General features: G+C 38.8%; 1 protein-coding gene across 2 annotated transcripts in view; it reads right to left on the minus strand.

Moving 5' to 3' along the window:
* Positions 1–22,204, minus strand: part of GFRA1 (GDNF family receptor alpha 1) — a 181,676-nt gene that overhangs the window by 20,676 nt on the left and 138,796 nt on the right. For both annotated transcript variants that reach the window (XM_039547316.1, XM_039547317.1), the window contains 3 exons: positions 13,950–14,059; positions 7,133–7,267; positions 3,083–3,261 (listed from right to left, as the gene is read on the minus strand). In XM_039547316.1, coding sequence (XP_039403250.1) covers positions 3,083–3,261; positions 7,133–7,267; positions 13,950–14,059 — 424 coding nt within the window. The remainder of the gene's footprint in view (positions 1–3,082; positions 3,262–7,132; positions 7,268–13,949; positions 14,060–22,204) is intronic.

A 22,204-nucleotide genomic window follows, 5' to 3' on the forward strand; every position in this document is an offset into this window, starting at 1 on the left:
TCCATCAGAAGTCAACATTTCAGTATTTCAATTTGAAAAAGAAATTACAAGAATATTATAATACAAGAACCTGGAGAGTCTCTATAAGTGGTAATTTTACCTGAAGAACAATTTTAAAATGATATCACTATAGCAAAAAATGATTTTAAACCTCCAAAAAATATTTGAAGTAAATATTGACTTTAGATAAACAGCAAGTATACATTTTGTTTAAACATCTCCAGCACCTCGAAAATGTGTGTAGACCAGAGACCATACAAATTGATGAAACCATTAATGTCTTTTCCATATGACATTGAAGAAGTCAGAAAAAATGTACCAACAATAGCTCAGCCAGTGTCATTCTTGTTACTAATATGATTGCCAATTATTTCTGACATGGCAGTTTGGCAGGCTACCTGATGCTCTATATTTTACAACCTCAGGAGGTTAGTACTTAGTCATTTCTATGACATTTTATACTAATCAATTCATTCCTCACCCCACCCCCCTTTGGGTTGTATAACTCCCCCTCCCCCCCCCAAAAAACAACAACCCTGTGCCTACCATGATCTGAAGACTTATCATCTGAATGATCATTTTCATTTTCTCTTCAAATGTAATTGTCTTGTTGTATTGATACTTTTGCCTTTAATTCTTCTTTTCATAATTTTTATGCTGTATTCTCTTTTTCTAAGAGTCTTCGATCTCCAACACTAAGACTATAACAAAGCCCCTTAGAGTGCTCTCAGTAGTGCTAGTGCAGGTTCTGAAAATATTACAAAGGAACACTTCTCCTGGGAGGCGATCGTACGAACAATACAGCTTGTCAAAATGTACTACAAATGTCTCCACTACCTTGGTTCCTTTATAATATTTTAGAGTTTAAGTCTCATATTCAAAGTACCACCACATTGTCTGACAAATGTATGTTTAATAAAAAACAACCGGATAACCTTCATTTGATTGGTTTAAACTTTCCATTATTAAACATTTGGTTTAAGTTATGAGGCAAGGAGGGTGCTGATACTGGAATGTTACATCTCATAAAAGATAAAGCTGTTTGGCTCAGATAACTTCAGGTACTTCTGAAAATGGATATAGCTACATTCTGAACACTAGCAGATCAGTTCTGTAAGGTTGACTGTTCTCCACAGAGACATTTACGCCTATGTCACTCCTGACCTACCCGTATCAGTGGTACTTGTAAAGTGAAGAGATTACCCCAAACAGTGCTGAATGACTGAGATGATAATGTGACTTTTAAAATGCTAGAGGACTGGGGCAGGGAAAGAGGGAAGACAGTGGAGGCTAATTCAGTTACCTGGAAAAATGGCTTGATTTTCAAATGTGTTGAGCATTCAGAACTCCAACTGAAATCAATGGGATTTGTGATAGTCTGCCAATCCAATATTTATTTTGTGTAGCACCGAGAGGCCCTGATCTGCTAGGGGCAGTACAAACAGGGAATATAGACATGACCCCTGCTCTAAAGAAGAAATACTCATCAATGCAACTTATTAAATATAATATGAAGTGAGTTAATGTTTTTGCCATGAATATTTTGTTTTTAAACACAAGAATTCAGAAGTCCATTTTTTAATAGTTGTATTTCTTTTTTAACATGAATTTTTTTTCAAATCAAGTGGCTAATGGCTAAGTAAATACGTCCCTTGTTAATTGGCAATAACTTACAGAGCTTGACTAATAATGAAAATACAGATATGCAAAATCACAGTTAAAAAAAGAGAAAGCAATTCTCACCATCATTAACCCCAATATATCTTCCAAGTAAATGACACCTGTGAAATGTATTAGGTATATATGAAGTTTGCCCACTTGACATGCCAAGTAAAGGGAGAAACTAAAAGGAGTTGGTGATGGGGAAATGGTATAAGAAAAGTGAGGGAGCAGAATAAAGGCTGGGAAAATCTTGAGATATATAAATTGTCCCTGGAAATAAATGTGGATACTGATATTTTATGACAGTAAGAATACAACAAACAAACATTTTATAAGTAAGAAAAATATAAAAGCGATCTCATAGGGAAACAATGACTGTAAGTCCTTGGATGGTTTAGACACAAATCCTGCATTTTGGCGGGGGCGAGGGGGAAGAGAGGGGGTAGACTTGATGATCCTTGCGGTCCCTTCTAACCCTATGGTTCATAGTTTGGATGTCCAGTGTAAAACCAAACTCATGTCAGATAGGAACTTTAATAACAAAGCTGAAAGCAGTTCATTCGTGTCACATGGCTATTGTCCCATTGTGTAGACAAAACTAAAAGTGGGCCAAGCAGATCTCCTCCTTGAGCAAAGTCAGTATCTTTAAACAACCAGAAATCTTTATAATACAGGATTTATAAAATCCTCTGGCCTAGAGATGTTTTCAGTTTAAATTTTCTTTCACCTCATGTTCTCCCCCGCCAAAATTTTGTGGTTCTTTCTTGCCCAAATTCTATAATCTTCTGATAGCTGCATTTATGGCCTTGGGCAAGTGATTAGCCTCTTTAAAATTCAGAATCAATGCCACACCATGAACTGACTAACTGAAGCAGGACATTGGGCCCAATTCAGAGGGAAGTATGCATAATTTATATAGTTTTCCGCTTTCCCATGTCAGTTATACCAACGTACACGCTTATCTTCACATTCACTTAGTCTAAATGAGTCTAAGTCAATGTAACTAACGTGATGAAGGGCCAAGAAGATGATGCAAGGTACACTAGTTCACAGTCAGTGTAACCTTTGAATTTGAATGATTGAGTGCATCATCTCTATTTGGTCTATATTGGCTGGGTAGCAGGAATGCCAAATCCATATTCAAAGCTGTGGTTCCTGGGTTACTGTACCCAGTACAGCCTATTCTTATTTATGTTTCTTATTTAAAATAAGAGTGTCTAAAATATTACAAAATATGGGGTAAATAACCTCAACATTAGAATCAACAGAGCAGAACACAGGTTAATTGAAGTGTATCTGGGTATCTGTATACGTATGCAGCAGGCAGGGGTGACAGATTCTATATCAATAACAATTTCCTTCTTTCCATTTTGCACATTTATATTGCTGTCTTGGTGTAGCACTTATGAAGCAATCTTACCTGCAGATTTGCACATGCTGGTAAATCATTGTGGGTGGGTATTTCATTGTTGGTGCTCTCTGAACCCATGTTTTTAAATCTGGAAGCTGTCGTAGTTGTTGCTGTGGTGGTTTGTACTGGTAGGATTGGCTGCCACACAGTCACATCTGTACCATTGCCGAAGGCCTGAATTGCATTTTCTGTAGAAAACAAATATAGAGAAAATTCTGCAATGCCACAAACAGAAGAATTGGCATTAAAAAAACCCTGATGTCATAGAACAGAAATAACTCCAAAAATGCTCTCCCATGCAAAATCTTGTCCTTATTTATCAAACTCACGTTTTTATATTGAAAAGCTAGTTTCAATGTATTTTGAATACATGCCAGAAATGTGAATTTTGGGGCCACAGGTTTATCTATTGCTAAATTCTCCCTGAAATATTTTCAGCCATTCTTTATGGAAGCGCAAACCCCTAAATCTTCTGTGAGCAAATCAGCATGCCATTCACAAGCTTCAAAAAATGTAACTGGTGAGACTTGAGGTACAATATGAATGTTGTGTCCTAATTCTGATAAATTATATTATGCAACAAGCCAAACATAAATAGCAGGCAATATATTGACTTATTTCCACAGCTTGCTTTTAAAACCAATGTGCCCATAAACTAGGGACTGTTTAACTAAGATGATCTTTGCCTTCCAGTTTCCAAACAAAATCTACAAAACAAAGTGAGAGAAGTCTGCTTAAACTAAAAGTTTAGAATATAAAGGTTAAAAAGCTTATCAATTTCATGGGATTAAAGAGTGTGTTTATGGCAAGGGTAAATTGGTTTTGTGGGTTTTTTTTATACAAATGAATAGAAAAACAGTTTTTAATCAAGTCTTTGGGGATTCAGCACGGATTTAGGGATTTCTTATTCCACACTCACTGTATAAGAAATCAAACAATTTCACATGGGACTTGAATGGGGAAGTTATTAATGAAACTCTTCACTGGCATCCATCTCACTATAAAATAATTTACATTTACTCCTCATCTTAGAAAGATGCAATTTATTCTAGGATTTGATCTTAGCATTCCAACAAACAGAAATTGATTCATAAAAAAGGCATTAAAATTGGCTGGACTGATAGGGGGCAAAGCGAGAACAGTATGAAAGGATTTTCCTGTCCAGCATTCTTTCTTAAACAAGGTAAGCTGCAGTATTTTTCACAAAGTAAATGCCATAGGAGACCAAATAATTATTTAAATTAAATAGTGTGCTTTAGGAGAAGCTACAGGAGAATATGGAGGCATCCTCTAGTTTTAAAAATAAAATTACCCTTGTCATGCTTCCGACGAAGTGGGTATTCACCCACGAAAGCTCATGCTCCAATACGTCTGTTAGTCTATAAGGTGCCACAGGGCTCTTTGCTAAAATTACCCTTATAACTCTCTCTTTTCTTTTTTCCTCCTTCTGTGTTTCTATATTTTTGTAACAATGTGCATGATTTTTACAACTATAACACAGCAGATGAACATAAGAAGACTAAAATGTCATGGCAAACGCTGAACTGTTCTAGTAGATGGCTGACTGTTTCAATCATTTGTATTAACTCACTTTTCTGTCTTTTCCCCTTGCTTGCCAGTTCTTCCCCTCTACTCCACCATCTAGTATGTATGCGCATATTGTCCAAAACACTTAAGTTACCCAGGGGTGTAAATCCCATTGAATTCGGTGGGATTATCCAGTGCACAAGTATATGCAGGATCAAGGCCATAGTGTGTAGAATAAGCAACACTGTGTGTATTATAAGAATATTTAAAATATTAATAAAAAAAAGTTTAATAAAGGACTTTAGGATTTGAAATAGGCCAACCTCTTTTAAAAGGTGCCACAGTTGGGAGTTACAACAGAATTAAAGGAACACTGGTTGGGATTTCAAAACGTACTATCATTTAGGCCTTAGAAATTTGGGCTTCTGGCTTTTTAAATACTGGCCATTTTCATGTAAGGCCCAGATTCTGCAAACACACATGCATAACTGTATGAATGTGAGTAGTCCTGCTGAAGTAAAAAGAAACACTCACATGTGTTAAGTAAAGTGCATTTCTTTTTACTTCAGCAGGACTACTCACATTCATACAATTTTGCATGTGTGTTTGAAGGATCGGGACCTATAATTCTTCATTTTCCAACCGCAGAATACATGTAAATAACCCTATACTTAAAAATTAAAACTGATTTTTTTAGTCTCTGTTCTGAAACAAATGTTCCGCCCCCCCCATGTTGAAAGGCCATTTATGAAAAGACACGAGGACACTTTTTCTCCCTCTGTGAAATGCTACTAAACCAGGAACACCTTTATTTTTAATTTTTTCCATGAAAAAGAGGTTTCCCTGCGAGGGTAAGTATAATTTTTCTCACAGTGACCTCTAATGTCACTGTTTTATTGTCATTAAACTTTTTATTCCGGCAAGGACAAAGGGATTGGTGTACACTTAAAGTCTAAAAGGAACTTGTAACATGATAGTAATGACTAATGAACACATTTACAAATTAGCAAAATATGAAATGTTATATGTATGAGACGCAGTTTGGAGAAAGAAGGGATGCTATACAGATCCCCTGTCTCATTTAGAATCCCACTCGGAACTGATTGCTTAACCAATCATCTACATTAACCTTTCTTGTGTAGCAATCCTTCCAAGGCTTTTAACAAATAGGGCTCAATCCTGTCATTGTTCTGCACACAGAACTCCTGATGCTTAATGGAAGTATTGCATGTTGAGAGACTGTTGGGTAGAGGCAAAAGATAAAAGTGGTCTTAGAGCAGTTAACATCTTCGATGGTGTGGAGAGTACTATCACTGCCTGCCCAGCTAGAACAGGTATAAATAACAGCGTATACAATGAAGTACTGCTTAAGTGAGTAGTGTAGAGTAGAGTGCCCTACACATCTGAACACAAGGGTATATATCTTACACAGCACTTCACATGTTCAAGCAGAACCTCACCCATCCACACTGCTATTTTCAGCAGTGTAGTGTCCTGCTGCCTTCCCATCTCCAGAGCCTTTCCTCACTGCACTGAAAGAAGCAAGCAGTGGTGAAAGGCTCTGGCAGGGGTAAGACAGGCGGGGGAAGTCTCTGGCAGTGGGAAGCTTTTGGAGCCTTTCACTGAGGCATGTAGCTACACATACCCTACAAACCACTGCAAAATTCTTAGAAACAATGTCTTAGAGTAGTGCAGGGTCTTTGATAGCCCAGTGATGGAATTTCACTATAACTCTCCTATCCCCAACTAGAGAATGTGCTACCTCAGACCCACTGCTAATATAACTTTCTGGGGTTTGTTTTTTTAAGCGGTGACCAAGTTTGTGTGATGTATGACTCCTCTGACTACCTTAAATGTTGTATTGCCCTACATCAGCAATGAACACTTTCTCTGAAATTCAAATTCTGGTGTACGCTCCTTATCATTGAGTTATAAGGCTGCTGGCGAAAGGACGCCTACCAAAACTGACTTCTCAGAGACCCTCAACTGGAAGTAAGTTGAGCTATTAAAACCATAACATAACAATCTCAATGAAGTTGCTGTATCAGGATCTCACTGTGAACAAGATCATTTGAGTGAAGTTTGTGACCAAATTTCAAGAATCTGAGAAACTATTGATAATAAAATCCCAATTCATATGTATCTATATGAAACCCTTCATAACCTATTTCTCACATTATACACAACCAACTTAGATCTTGCAATTTTCTGGTAGAGACCTTCCCTGATGGCCACCCAAAATATAATCTGTGGGCAGCAGAATTTTTCCACATTACGTACCACTGTTATTTGGAATTATCTCCCACAGTTTCTCATGTTTACAAGCTTGGCCGTGAATGGCACATCAGGTAGATTTGCTCAGCTACTTTTAGTTCTAAGTTCTATACCTATTACATATCCAGTCTATCAAAATGCATAGAAGTGGCCTTGAAGTTTCACATTCTACTTAAAAACTAGGTGAAATAACCCAATACAGCACGTTGCAACATGAACAAATATATGCTTGAAGACATTTTATAATATTGTACTCACTAAGGCATGTATTGTCCTGGAAGAAATTCAGAAATTTCAAGCATTCTTCTATGTCGTTACCGCTGTTGCTGCAGTCACACCATGGGGCAACACTGAGACTGTTGGAGTCTATGTAGTTTGGTGTCATAACTGTGCCTATTAACAAAGAGCAACACACTGTACCATCAGTAATCTTTGTAATGTCCTACCCTTATACATACTCGCCAAAGAAGTGACAAACAACGTCTAGTGGAAGACAGAAACAGGGATAGATTAAGGCATAAACACTATAGGCCTGGTGCCTAAGGCCCCAGCTCTCAGAAACATGTGTTGAGTGCAGAATCTCAGCTTTCATTTTTATTTTATTTGTTTAAAAAGGGTTCTAGCTGTTAGGTTGTGAAGAAATATGTGAAAACTTGACTGTAGTGTAAATGATGCTGAGATGGCCACATGAGTTTGCAGATAGCCTGAAACAATAGCTATGAAAGTTCTGAACTTCCCCATACATCTCAATGGGGTGCTAACACCAGGACTCCACTGTTCTGAAAGGTTCTGCCCACAGTGTGGCAGGAGAGGAACACAGAAGCAATAAAATTAATCTTCATAATTAGCTAGAATTTATTTCCTGCAGCTTTCAATTTCAACTTTGCTTTTAGTGTCAATGCCAACGTAGTGGAGAGTATGTTTTTAAAATCTGAGGATGATACCAAATTGGCCGGGGTAGCTAGTACTTTGGAGGACAGAATCAGAATTCAAAATGACCTTGACAAATTGGAAAGTTGGTCTGAAATCAACAAGAGGAAATTCAATAAAAAGACAATTGCAAAGTACTACACATGTATTACCCGTCCTAAAGGAAACACTGAGAATGCCCTCCATTGATCTAGATTATGCAGCCCTTATTCATTTTGGTGAGGACTTAGTTAAATGAGTAGTCTCACTGAAGTCATTCCTAGTCTAAGTAAGCGTTCACAAACTTGAGTAAGGGTTGACCAATCATCCCCTTAATTATTTTTAAATGGCTCATTCTTCAAGTATTTTTCAAAGTTTATATTCCCCTTCGGCTTTTAGTTAACTTGGTATAAATCTGAAATAACTCCATTGATTCTAACCCAAGAAGTCAAAGGAATTACTCCAGAATTGCACTAATGAGGGCAGCCATTGGCTAAGTACGTATGTGGGCACCTACATCCCTCACCCAGTAGCAGGGAGATTCAGGGCAAACTTCTCTCTGGTCCACACTAGAGCAAATGTATTGTCAGTGGTAGCTGGGCATGTGGAATGGATGAAGATACATATTAGAGATCCACAGTGCAGATTGAAGGGACCAACTTGGTCCATACAGCCTAGAATTTATAATCCTCACAAAAAAAGGGGCTGCCAAATACCACATCAACATGTAGCAATAGAAAATTCTGCACTATGCGAGCACCTTTCAGGCATTGACGGGAATGTTTAAATTGTTTCACGAATGAAATGGAAAACAAAGAAAAACAAACATTATGAGCTGTCTTAAAGAAATGCCATAAGTTATGCAGAACTGAAGTTAGCTGCAAATGACAAGAATCACCAAATCTATCTATCTTTTGTTTTGATATCTTTTTGAAGTAGAGTGCAATCACTTTATCTACTCTCATAGTGATAATTACCCAATGTCTACAGAACATCAGCATAAGTGTAAGAACAGTTCAAATTGTTTATGAAATGCAAGTGGGGAATATAGCAAAATCAGCAAATATCACTTGTACTATTTATGAAAATATAACAGTAGATAAATAAGAATAGGAATGTTATTAAATTAAAATAAAGCAATGAAAAATATCTACCCATTATTCCTTTGATGATTTCAGCCCACTGTTTCAACTATGTGATATTTATGATCTGGAAAGAAGAAAGTAATGTAGAGAGAAAATGAAAAACCAGAGTTTTTTTAATGGAAAGAAAATAGAAGAGTATCAGAAAAATTGATGATAAAAATACTTGATAAAGAATTAGAAAACAATAGGATATGAAGGAAGCTGGAAGGGCCACTAAGGTAAGACTTTCAAGAAGAAGCCATAAAAGTGGGTCTAAACAGAGGGCGAAAGTGTAAAAGGTGCCAAACTGTGGGCGGGGTCAGTGACTACAGGAAAGGCAGGATGAGGAAGGTCTACATACAGCACATAAAATGTATACACAGGAAAAAAATGAGCGGCTGAAAGAGCAGCTAGTAGAAAATAAGTCTGTCATTCAAACCTGGGGGCAGATGTGAACCCAAGTAGATTACATGTTTGGTTTCCTGGGGTGGATTTCTTTATCCCCTGTGTGTGGAATTTTGTGTTTGTTTTAAGATGGCCTCTTGAAAATTCTGCTGAAGGACATTAACCGAGCAGGGTAATCATGGCAGTTGGGAGTAAAATAGGTCATAATAGCTCTGTTGTGGTCACTATTTCCAAATGCTGTATCACAGGGGTCGGCAACCTTTCAGAAATGTTGTGCCAAGTCTTCATTTATTCCCTCTAATTTAAGGTTTCGTGTGCCAGTAATACATTTTACCATTTTTAGAAGGTCTCTTTCTAGAAGTCTATAATATATAACTAAACTATTGTTGTATGTAAAGTAAATAAAGTTTTTAAAATGTTTAAGAAGCTTCATTTAAAACTAAATTAAAATGCAGAGCCCCCTGGACCAGTGGCCAGGACCCGGGCAGTGTGAGTGCCGCTGAAAATCAGCTCGCGTGCCGCCTTCGGCACCCGTGCCATAGGTTGCCTACCCCTGCTGTATCATGTTCTCTGGAGCAGGCATCAGTGTCATGCATTAGGCAGAGGCAAAACTGACCTGAACCTCAACACATCTCCCAGCTCGAATCAGAATCTCTTTTAAGAATGAAAAAAAGTTTAGCTACTGGTAAGTTCCTCCAACCAAGGTGTGATCCTGAACATGTGAAATTTGACTACAGGCATTGGCCCACGCTAGCAGAGACGGTTAAAATGACTAAGTACATATGCTTTACAACAGGACTGTCAGCAAGGTAGAAGAAAGAGAAGAAACACAAGCTCAGCAAGAATGCAGAATGACAGGAGTCATTGGGCCCTGGCCAAAAGATCAGCTAATTATAACAAGATCCAGAATTATGTGCTTGTGTCTCTAGGCACCCCTATATTCACACTCTACACACTACTGCAATAATATCTGCACAAAATATGCCTTGTGAGGGATCATATGAAAGCTAACAACATGCTGGTTATTGATATCATTGTAAAATGCATGTGTTAACTTTATGTATGAAGTTATAAATTCCCTCTGTAAGATGTTACTAAAATATGTTTAAGACAAGACAGCCTAGCCTAGGTTAAGGTGATACATAGGTCTGTCTGCCCTGGACAATGGAATATGGGTTTAACCTCTTTTTAAATATTACTGTAAATAATGCTATCCAGCTAAACCAGCTGGGGTTATTTATACTGTTCCTGAACTTGAGAGACAGAAAATTAACATGGCTCCTGCACCCCAGGGGATCACAGGAGACTGAATTCCCAAGAGGGCTTCCTGACTTGTACAACAAAGAAATCCCTTTTGGGTTATAAGAAACAGACAGAGGTCCCTTTCCCACCCCTGCTTTGTCCTTCACCTTAAGGAAACAAAGAAACCAAGCGATTTGATTTCTGTGATGGGTCCTGGCCAACCCAGCAAGTGAAAAGCTGGAAAGGAGACTGTGGGTGAGAGAAGCCATCTTGAACAAAGACTGTATCTTGATAGATTAAGTTTTTGACTTTTAAACGCGTTTCCACTTTTATTTGCTTGTAACCATCTCTACACTTAGCTCATTTACTTGGTATCACTTAATCAATTCTCTTTTGTTAATAAACTTGTTTTAGTTTTACTATAAACCAATTCTGTGCTGTGTTTGAACAGTAGAGTATACTTACCCCAGTAAATGAATAAGCTGTGATGTATTGACTTTTTAACAGAGCAGCCATCTTAGTATCTTCTGTGAATACACAGTGATAGGGGCCAGACCCTGCAGAGAAACATCTCTGAGGAGCTTGGGAGCTGGAGTTTACTGAGTGTAACCTGCTAGGCAAGGCTGGGGCAAGGAGAACCTTGAGGAGTTTCCTTGTGAGGAAGACAGATTGGTGTGGCAGGAACTGATATGAAGTGCAACTGCCAACAAAACTCACTCTTGCTGAGGCAGAGCGCTAGCACAAGTGGCTTATAAGCAGCATGCTACAGTGGTGTAGTTGCCAGGATTTACACACAGTTTATTGGGTAACAGATTCACACTTCTAGCACTAAAGCTGGTTTTAAGTGATTCATATGTAAGACAGCTAGGAACATGTCGAGAGAGGTAACATAGTGGCTCATAGCTCTGGGTATCCCTAGCAGTGTGTTACAGTGTCTGATCCTGCAATCCCAGTTCACTAACACAAAATCCTATGGAATTTCAGGGAGATATAGGGAAATTAAAAGGACAGGATGTGGAAAACAAATAAGGGAAAATGCTTCAGAAAATTAATGGAAAACCTTATGTTGAATTTAATAGAGTTACACTTGTATGAAATCAGTGTGGGAGCAGAGACGGGACCAGTGTGCTTAATTTAGGAATGACCAGTGTGCTGGGTTTCACATCTTTGGATCTCCAACCTTTTTCTACATCAAATAATCATGTATTTTTTTCTTTACAGGTTATCACTTTAAAAAAACAACCCCCCCCAAAACCTGTATTTATTGATTTTCATTAGCTCACACACAAAACCAAAAATCCCTTCCTATAAAATATACTTTCAAACTGTGTATAGCATACCAATACAATCCAAAACCACCCCTCCATGCAACCTATTTTCAACTTAACTGGTATAACATCTCACCTACTGCCAGTGGGCATGACTCTACTCTCATTTACACCAGTTTTCTTCTACTTCTAATTCCACTGACTTCAGTGGAGTTGCCTCTAGTTTACATCAGTGTATGTGAGAGCAGAGGCAGATCCCCTGTCCATTCCTCAGAGAACCTTCATGTTCCTGAAACAAACAGTGCAGAGGTTACAAAAATCTTGCTGCCATCTCTTCAGAATTGTATGTCACCTCTTATGAAGTACCTAAATGAAAGAGCATTCAATTTGAATGAACAGTATTTTCTCTTAGCCACGCCAGCTGGAGATGCCTGGTATTTAGATGAACGAACCTGGAATAGCTTGCTACAAAGAGTTAACCAAAATTTGTCTGCTTCCCATGTATTTTATAACAGGCAGTAGGACGACTCTGGCCCCGATTCTGATCTCATCTAGACTGCTGCAAATTTGGAGTTTCTCTACTGAAGCTAATGAATTTACTCCACATCTATGCAGGTCTGACTGAGTTCAGAATCAGGATCTTGTTGTTCCACAACAAGGAAGCTTTGTTTTAGTACATTGCTCTGTTTATCTGAACTAAAGCTGAGAAGTGTAAACTGCTGTAACACTAGTCAGCTCCTACCTTCATGCATGTGTCTGGGGGCTGTTAGGCGAGAAGAAAAATGTTTATTTTCCCCTTCAGAAGTTAGATCTCCTTTTGATTTCACTTCCTTAGGGACCCATTCCACGTCCCTGGTGTCAGAAAGTGTTTATGCAGTGTTATACTAGTCGTGCAATATCATTGCCTATAGAAACACAAAAGCACCTCTCTATATGAACTGGGTCATCCTTAAGTTTAAATTGCAAAATGGATCCAATAAAATTCCCTACAGAAGTCACTAGGCCTAGTAACAATCTGCCAACAGCTCTTATCCAGAGTTATGCATTAGTACAAGAGTTACTCCTTGCCACCCTTAATTTCATTGACTGGATCTGATTTTTCGCTCCTCAGTTCTTTGTTCACGAGTCAAATGAATTTTTATCAGTCACTGCTCCTGTGTCTTGCTTTGTGTATATTATTTTTTCTGTTAAATCTTGGACTGTGGTCTTTAAAACTACTATGTCTTTTCTTAGTAGTCACCGTGTATAATTTACCTTATTCATTTTGAGGACTTGCTTTTAATTTCATTTTCCAGCATTTTCCAGCAAGAAACCATTTTCCAGCAAGTGACCATTTTTGTAATTTGTTTGTTTCACAGTCTTAATGCTCCCGTTTTTCTTTATTGTCCAGCCATGACATTTCTGTGGAAAGTTCCCTTCCCCGAGACGAGTTCTCCCAATCAGGAATCAAACTGCATGGGTGGGAGATGAAATCTGACCTGCATATAAGTGTCCCTGGGTTGAGAGTCAGGCAGGTAGCAGCGAGCAAAATGAATTATTGGAGAAGGAGAAGATTTCAGGAGATAAGTTCATCTCCATGGACAGGCATCTCAGAAAACAGTTTGAAGGGCCACAGGAAGATCATGAAATCTACAGCTGATGGAAGTGAAATGAAACTGATTTGGTTTATTGCTGCCTCATTTTTCAATTCATGGTCAGCGTTCCCTAAATATGTCAATACCACCTGCTTTTCTGATAACAGCAAACACTAGCAAGTTTTAGTGTCACCTACTCTTTTTACTCTATTCACATTTTACTCAATGGGCCTGTCCAATATCAATCCCTTTGTTTTCAAGCTTTACTTCTACTTGCTTCCATACCGATTTTCTTCACAGTCAAGCCCATTTCTTCCCCTCATCCTCTGCCCTTCTTCTGCTTGCTACTGTACAGCTCAGTTTACTCCAGAGGACTCAGTCAAAACAAAAGACCATTGATTTAATTGGGAGAATTCTGCCTACAATGTCATGGCGCTATATGGCCCAGAGCATTAACTTTATTTTTTGTTTTCAGCAGGCCTTCAAGATGTCACTCTTTTGTTCCATTTGCAAGCAACACTCAGAGAGCACCCACTCGCCGCAAAGCTCTTACCAATAAGCCCCGAGTAAGCCAGAAGGCAGTCAGCATAGTTTTCCTTCAGACAGCTACTAATAGACCGTGACTCAGGCTGGCAGTTTGTGAAAAAATCTGCAAGGCGAGATCTGCAACATGGTAAGAAAAAAAAAATGCATATCTTTAAAAATCAAGCCTCCAGGCAGCCTTACCTTTTGCACTCTTCTTTTTTTTGTCAATATTTCATCTTCTTAAATACATACATAATACACATTTAAACTGGCAAGACTCCCTTTTTAAATACGTCCCTGTCTGCTTTTGGAGTGCAGATCTGAGAAGTGTTAAGGTATGCAGTCAGCGAAGGACATTGCACATGGAAATATACACTTTATACCAAAATGAGTACTCTGCATTTCCCACCAAACACAGGCAAACAAGAGAATCCATCATTAAAGAATTCACGTTTTGTGATTCTGAACTCTGATCAGAGAGCAGGAGTATGACATCTGGAAGAAAATCTGTAGTAAGAGAACACAATATCTGCTAGAACAAGTGGTTTATTGATTATGCAGAACTATACATTTGTGCCCAAGGAGTTGCCCAAGGGGTTATCATGTAATATGATCCCAAGCACTACCAGCCTGGGCCTGCCCCAGTTCTGTATTAGCCCGTAGAACAGGCTGGCTAAACCAGGGGAAGCAGGCCTTACCAGATAGTATAGCATACACACTCCCCTGGAGCAACAGTACTGGAGAAAACATTTTGCCCTTGTAAAATGTGCACTTAGCAGAAGTCAACTGGATTGGAAAAAAAAAAAAGAGCTGAGGGCTTAGAGTAAGGAAACCCGAGTTCAGTTCCTAGACCTGCTACTGAACTACCATGAGACCCTCACTTTGCCATTGCTCCATCTCCAAAATGGGAACATTCGTACCTACCCAACTTTGAAAAGTGCTCCGAGATCTATGAATGAAAAAGTGCTATCTGTATGCAGACTATTATTATAACTTATTTTAGAGATTCAAGAAAAAGGCTGAGAGCCAGGAACTCCTGAGTTTAATCTCAGCACTTCAAAGGCCTGATACTGCTCCCACTGAGGTCCAAGGCAAAACTCCCTTAGACTTTAATGGAGCAGGATCAAGATCCCACCATGGCCCTAAGCAAGTTACACCTTCCAGTCTCCATGTTGGCATTCCCTTACCTACCTTGGCCTATCCTCATAGTTGTTGTTTTGGTGATTTACTTGAAATTGTAGGGTAATCAGGGCAGGAATATTTTTATTTACCTATGAACGGACATGCACACCCAAGGTGTTATATAAATGAAAACTATTTAACCTCTTTGCCTCAGTTTTCTCATCTGTGAAATGGGGGTAATAGTCCTTTGCTTATAGTCATTCACAGAAACATTTGAGGATTAGTTAAACTTTGCAAAGCACTTTGCAGATGCAAGGAACAGTATTTTCTATCACGTTAGGTAGTTTTATAGTGTTAAAGGAAACACAGAAGTTAGTAAGAACCAACTGGTTTGGACAGGTTTTACTTTTCTATATTTGGCAGAATCCTCCAGAGACTGACTAATTTTGTTTGCTATTATGGTTTCACCGGTCTTACTAATTGGATAGAAAGTAGTGATGTGCAAACTTCAAAAGGTTCCCAGACTAAGTTAAAGAAAGCATCCTGCTAATTAAAACTGTATCTGAACTTTTTTTCAGTCTATTCCTCAGTTGCTATATGCTTCTAACCCTGTATAAATGTCTCACTGACACCAACTTGATATTTCCCCCCTTTCTTTCTCCATTCCTCTCCCCCCGCACCCTCCCAAGCTCTGTGGGATCTCTGCCCTCATATTTTTTTTAAAAGATCTCTGTGGAGTAATGTAACTGTCTGCTGATTTTCAGGTACATCCTACTTAACGATACATGACCTCTGAATTTTCATTAACTCTTTACTGTACTTCCTGTCAGAGAATACAGTGTATGCAAGGGCTCAGCAAGTTGGCAAACTGACCTCACAGAGATCTTTTAAATGTGCAGGTTAAGAAGAGAACAATAGCATCATGAAGAAAGTTTGGGCAAGCAGTTAGACACTATGGTGTTTTCCCAGTCAATACCTTAGAGACTGAGGGTATGTCTTCACTACCCGCCGGATCGGTGGGCAGTGATCGATCCAGCGGGGATCGATTTATCACGTCTAGTCTAGATGCGATAATTCAACCTCAGAGCGCTCTCCCATCAACTCGTGTACTCCAGCGCCACGAGAGGCGCAAGCAGAGTCAACTCACCGCGATTTAAGTACGTTGACTTCAGCTATGTTATTCACATAGCTGAAGTTGCGTAACTTAGATCGATCTCCCCCCCAGTATAGACCAGGGCTGAGAGAGCATGTTGGGAGATGTCTGGGAAAATGGAATCTGGGAGTTTCTTAGGTTATTACGTATAAGAAGATGTTTATAAATTGTGTTTCAGGACATAGACTAAACTCTTGTGGGTAAAGAAAGCATACTGAGTCTGTGTGGCACAAAATCTTCACAATGTGGGCAGGAAACAAAAATTGTTCCATGTGTTGTATCTGGGCCTTAAAATAGCTCCACAGATTTAAATGTCATTATTTATGTAAGTAGGCAAAACCCCCAAACAAAGGCTTTTTTTTGAGCTGCAGGAGCACAGATTAGTGTCTTGAAAATCCTCAGTACATTTTTGGCAGATGCCACAATGTTTAGAATTGTCCCATTTTCCCTTGGACTACAAGGTGCCTGCCTCCAGAACTCACTTAACATGCTCCCTCATTGCCAAATGTTTTTAAGCTCCCATAACTAACCCCCTGGATGTAACAACACTGGTCATTTACTGTACAGCCTGTTTAAAGAATATATTTGTTGTAGTAAAACCTTGAGGAGGCTCAGAAGGGCTCAACTGATCCCTAATGCATACAGCTTCAATTCCGTGTTAATTTCTGGAGAATATTTGTGGTAATGAAAGTTAACAATCTAGTAGCATCGCACGTCTAAGTTTTCATAGGCCAATTATAGTTCAGACAGCTGTGGTTCAAGCACCACTGCACTAGATTGCCAATAAATGTTCTCCCTGACTTGCAGGATCTTTCTGTCTCTCTCTAGAGACAAAAAGTAATTGAGTTTCCATGCTACCTTAGTTCTTAAATGCTCTTGAACAGACAACTAATTGTATCAAATACCGATGTGGATTACTTTCCAATGGAAATTAAGCTTAGGCCACCAAACTCGTTTTACTTATAATCTTAGCTTTGACACAGATTTAGAGCCTCTAAATTTACAGATTATTTAAACCTGAGTCTATGGTGGAAAGAAAAGTCCTGTGATGTGTGAAATAAAAACAGAAGGTCAGATCCTCAACTGGGGTAAATTATTGTAGCTCCATTAATTTCAGCTGATCGATGCTGATTTACACTAATTGAGGATCTGGCCCAAAATGTTCTGATCACTGTGACCCAGCTGACAGCATGATCAGCCAGCCAGCCCAAACTAGTGATACAGCTCTTTAAATAAACTGGGATACAAAAATAACCTAGTCGGTGATAACCAAAGCCCTCCCTAAAGCATAGTACATCGTATTAAAACTCCTTTAGGCAGAGATGACAACCCTTTTGGAGATGTTGATGATAAGCAATGGGATAATACAAAAGACATCTGACAACAGTTACTCTGAATATTATGTTAATTTCATATTCCTTCAATGTGGCAGTTCTAACCAGTTTTTGAGTAGGGACACTATTTGGTTAAGTGTCTTGCTAATTCTCTAGTAATGTAACTGAGAATTTTGATAGTGAGTGGCATTTGTAGTGTGAATGTTTGTGTTTTAGTTTACATGATTATATTTACGCAGGATGTGTGTTTATATATGTATAGTGTATATAGACAATCACAGGTGTAATGTAAAATATATAACACAACAACATTCAGAACAATGAATTCATTTCCAGTGTCCAAATCACAAATCATCCATGTGCATGGCCGTATTAATGACTTTTTCCCTCTCCTTTGGCGTAAAAAAGGAATTGAGCGCGCCACCAAAAAAATCACCTTCCAAGGAAGGAAAATAATCTCTCATTTTTGTGAGGAAAAAAAAATTAAATGGTCCTATTGTAGTCAAATGAAATCTCCTCAAAGTAAACTGCAGATCTTCTGAAAAGTGTACCTTAAATATTGTGCATATGAATCCATTGATAAATCCTATGCAAATCTATTCAAAATAGCTACCAGTCATTTGAAGAAAAAATCCCCCAAACGTGGTACTAGTAATACCACTAGTAAAAATATTTGGAGCAGCCAAAAATACAGAAAGAACACAAGTTCAATTTTTCCTTTATGATCTTGATCTTTCAAATATTCTGAGGGATAAATGAATAAGCTTTGAAATATTGTTAAAAAAAAAAGACCCCAAGGATTTTTTTTTAATCAGTCTTGTACATAAAAACAAATTCTGTGACATGGACTCACCTCATATTAGCATGCCCTGTTGCTTTAGGCAATATTAATTACACCTTTATACATTTCTTTCTGGAGTATTTTTAAAAAGCTCTTTGATGTTTTGAAATTATCTGAGGCAGTTGCCACTTTGTCTCTTTTTAAGGATGGTTAATTGAACTATGGCATTGTTTGCACAGCTGTGGGTATGTATGCTATTTATAAAACAAATGCTGTACATTTAAAAGCAGTAAGTTTTTCGCAGTATTCAGTGAGTTATGCAAAACTTCTCCGTGTATTTCATTATTTGGAGGCGAACTTTGGCCTACAGGTGAATAGATCACTGATGAAAGAAGGTCCAAGGCACTTGAAATTTGTGGGTAAGAAATACACTTATGGAAATGAACCATTTGAAAAGTTCTTAAAACTCTGTTGATGTGACTACTTAAAATATTCAACAGGTGTCATAGTTGCAGGATAACCTGATAATCAGAAGAAATACTCTCTGTAATAAAGCAGGGATAGTCATGAGCGGCAGTAAGAAAGAAGTATGGCAATGGGTAGTGGTGGTTAGAGGCACAGCTATTGTCTAGCAGTTTTTACACTCGGGGAAATATTTCCATTGACTTCACTGGGGCCAGGATGTCCAAAGGGTTTGGAGGAATGATATAGGGGGGAAAAAAACCCAGACAGAATAAACCTGAGGTGAAATTGTGCCCCAGTGAAGTTAATGAAAGCCTTTCCGTTGACTTAAATGGGAGCAGAGTTTCATCCCCAAAAGAGGAGAGATTTGGAGAAGAGACCATGAAGTCTCATGGAAGTAGGAACTAAAGACAGACATGGCACTAGCTGGTTGCTCAAAGAGATGCACGGAGAGGTTGTGAAGAAAAAGGGAGAGTCTTCATGACCAAAATGGACTGTTGAAGGCTCTAACCTTGAGTGTACATGATATATGTTAAGATATGTTTCACACATCTACTTAGAAGACATTAATGTTTTCTCAGTTTTTCCCTTTAGTATATTATATGGATGACTAATAAACTTTTTTAATTCTCTATTAACTAACATGATTTTCTATACTTTTTTTGTGGGGGAGGGACATCCTAAAGGAGACCTTGATCTGATTATTTGTGCTTTGACCAAAACAGACATCTGAATAGGAGGAATTGACCAAAATGGGATACTATTAAGTTTCCAAAGGACTTAATTATTATTCAGCATTTAGTAAATGTCCATCATGCTGAATAAGTCCATCATGGTGCTTGGTACTGTATAGTAAAAGAGAGCAAGGAACACTTCCTGGCACTGTAAATTTATCATTTCGTTTTAATTCTGGTGAATTATTTTCACTTAGCATAGGAAAATTCTTTGTTGCAGCTGATGTATTTCTACTACAGTAGTGCCTAGAGACCCTAGCCCAGACTACAGTCTAATTGTGCTAGGCACTGTACATACACAAAGCAAGAGACGGCCCTTCCTCCACAAAGAATTTACTTTTGAAGTAAACAGAACAAAGAGTGGGGAAAGGAAGTATTATCTCATTGTACAGATGCGGAACTGAGAAATTCGCTGCTTTGTTTAAAGCCATACACAGTGTCTGTTGCAGAGCAGAGAATTAAACACAGAGCTCCTGAGTCCTAGTCTACCTTCCAAAACTACAAAACCTTCCTCTCTTATGCTTTAATGCTTACATCTGTAAATGACAACATGAGGCATTATCAGGAGTACGTTCACACAAGAAGAAAGCGCATAAATTGTACCAATTGTGATGCTGTTTTAAGGGAAATACAGAGACTTTAAAATTATATGGGATTAAACACTACAACCCAGACTCTGGTGGCGAATTAGCAGGTCATATCTCCATGAAGAGAGTAATTTTTTTGGTACCTGTGAGTACAAAAGATTAGTGTGTACTCTACTAACACACATATTTAGTTGCTATCATCTATTTTCAGTTTCTTCTGTAACTCACTGTATTAAGAAGCTATGGGATATAGGCCCTGATTCAGGAAAACATCCCTAATTCAGAAGAACACTGAAGAAAAATCTGGTCATGGGTGCCTAAAGATGCAGGCAGGCACCTATTGGGATTTTCAAAAGTATCTGGGGTGGGATCAGCAAATGGATTTAAATATTGCAAGGCTGAATGCCCTACTTTTAGGTGCTTTGGAAAAAATCACAAGAACAATTGTCTGTGCTAGCCAATGGAAGATACCAACCAGAGACTGTGTGTGCTAAGACCTAGGTGCTGAACTCAAAGAAGGGCTAAGTCTGGGCTGCAGGGACATGTCTATCTCTGCTTCCGAACCATGAGTTGGGGGAAGAGAGGTGTTTGGCTATCTAAATTGTGTGTGGGGCCTGAAACAAAACAGCGGAGGAGAAAGACCTCCTATATAACCTTAACATAGTAGATAGGGTACTCACTCAGGATATGAGTGACCTCTGGTACGAAGTCCCCTCCTCCTGAAACCTCTCGGGTGAGAATGCCCTAACCACTGGGCTATAGAGTCATTCTAGCTTTTTCACAGGCCCAACTGATATTTAATTATTTAACTGAAGTGAAACAACTTCAATAAGAGAGATTGAGGCAGACTTACATCAGAATATTCCATGGCCTAGTGGTTAGGGCACTCACCTAAGAGACAGATGATCTCTGTTCAAATCCCTTCTCTCCCTCAGGAGGGGGACCTTGAACCACAGATCTCCCACATCCTGGATGAGCAATCTATCTACCAGGCTAAGAGTTATAAGGGATGCTGTCCTCCCTGCCCAGCTGTTGTGTATGAACTGGACTGAGGGACCTGATCCAGTAGGCAGCCTCTGAGTTTGGCTACCAAATCAAGCCCCCACGTGCAACTTAAGTGACTGAATACTTACCATCCCTGGTTTGTGAATTGCTCTAAGACTTTGGCAGGAGATAGGCACTCAGAAGGAGGCAGCAGTAGGCATGCAGAGAGGCAGAAATACAGGCACCTAGAGAACTTTTATTGCAAAATACGTAGGCACCTGCACGCACAGGGTTAGGCGGCAGCCAAGTGGGACTTTTGTGGATTGCTGAGGTACCTAAAAATGGGGCTTTTGTGAACCACACCACAGATGCCTTTCTCCACTGAGTGTCTTTCCTTTTGCAAACTGGGAGTGTACCACTGCCCTCCTTTGGACAGAATTTCAAAACTGTTTACGTGCACGAGACCATACAGGAGTTTGTGGTGGATCTGAGTGGACACTGCTAAAAACATGATTTATTCACTTGTTACGGCAAGTAGATAATTTGTCCCCAAAGTCCATAAATTTGGTCAGTAAATGAGGTAAAGAGCAATTTCCAGATGTGACAAGCTTAGCAAGGATACTCGATAGGCTGCCATTTGGATTCAGCGAAGATACTGCCTATGGATTACGTTTCCATTTCTGTCTCAGTTGCACAAATGTACAGAGTGCACAGACACCAGTTGAGCCACCCTGGTGACTATGCTAATTAATCAAACCTGCTCTAGTGTCTGCCAAATGGTGTCTAGACACAACACAGCCACTTTAAGGGACGTGCTGCATTAAAATTCAAACAGCAAGATATCATACCTTGGATACTGGAAAATTTCAGGCTAAGTACATGAATATGTGTATACAGTGATTTCAGTCACATCAAACTAGAAAAGCCAAGCTGAAATATACCATTCCTCTCTAGTACGAAGCAAATAAAGTGGCCTCGTCTGTGGCACTGTGCAACATGTAGCCACTTAGTTCATTTGATCATTGAGGTGTGTTAGTGTCATGGTGAACTCATATGTTATGTCGTATATAATCAATGTGTGATGAATAGATAAGTAGGATAGGACTATTGACAAGTATTTAGGAGC

Source organism: Mauremys reevesii, linkage group 7 (assembly GCF_016161935.1).
Source record: "Mauremys reevesii isolate NIE-2019 linkage group 7, ASM1616193v1, whole genome shotgun sequence".
NCBI classification, from domain to species: Eukaryota; Metazoa; Chordata; order Testudines; family Geoemydidae; genus Mauremys; species Mauremys reevesii.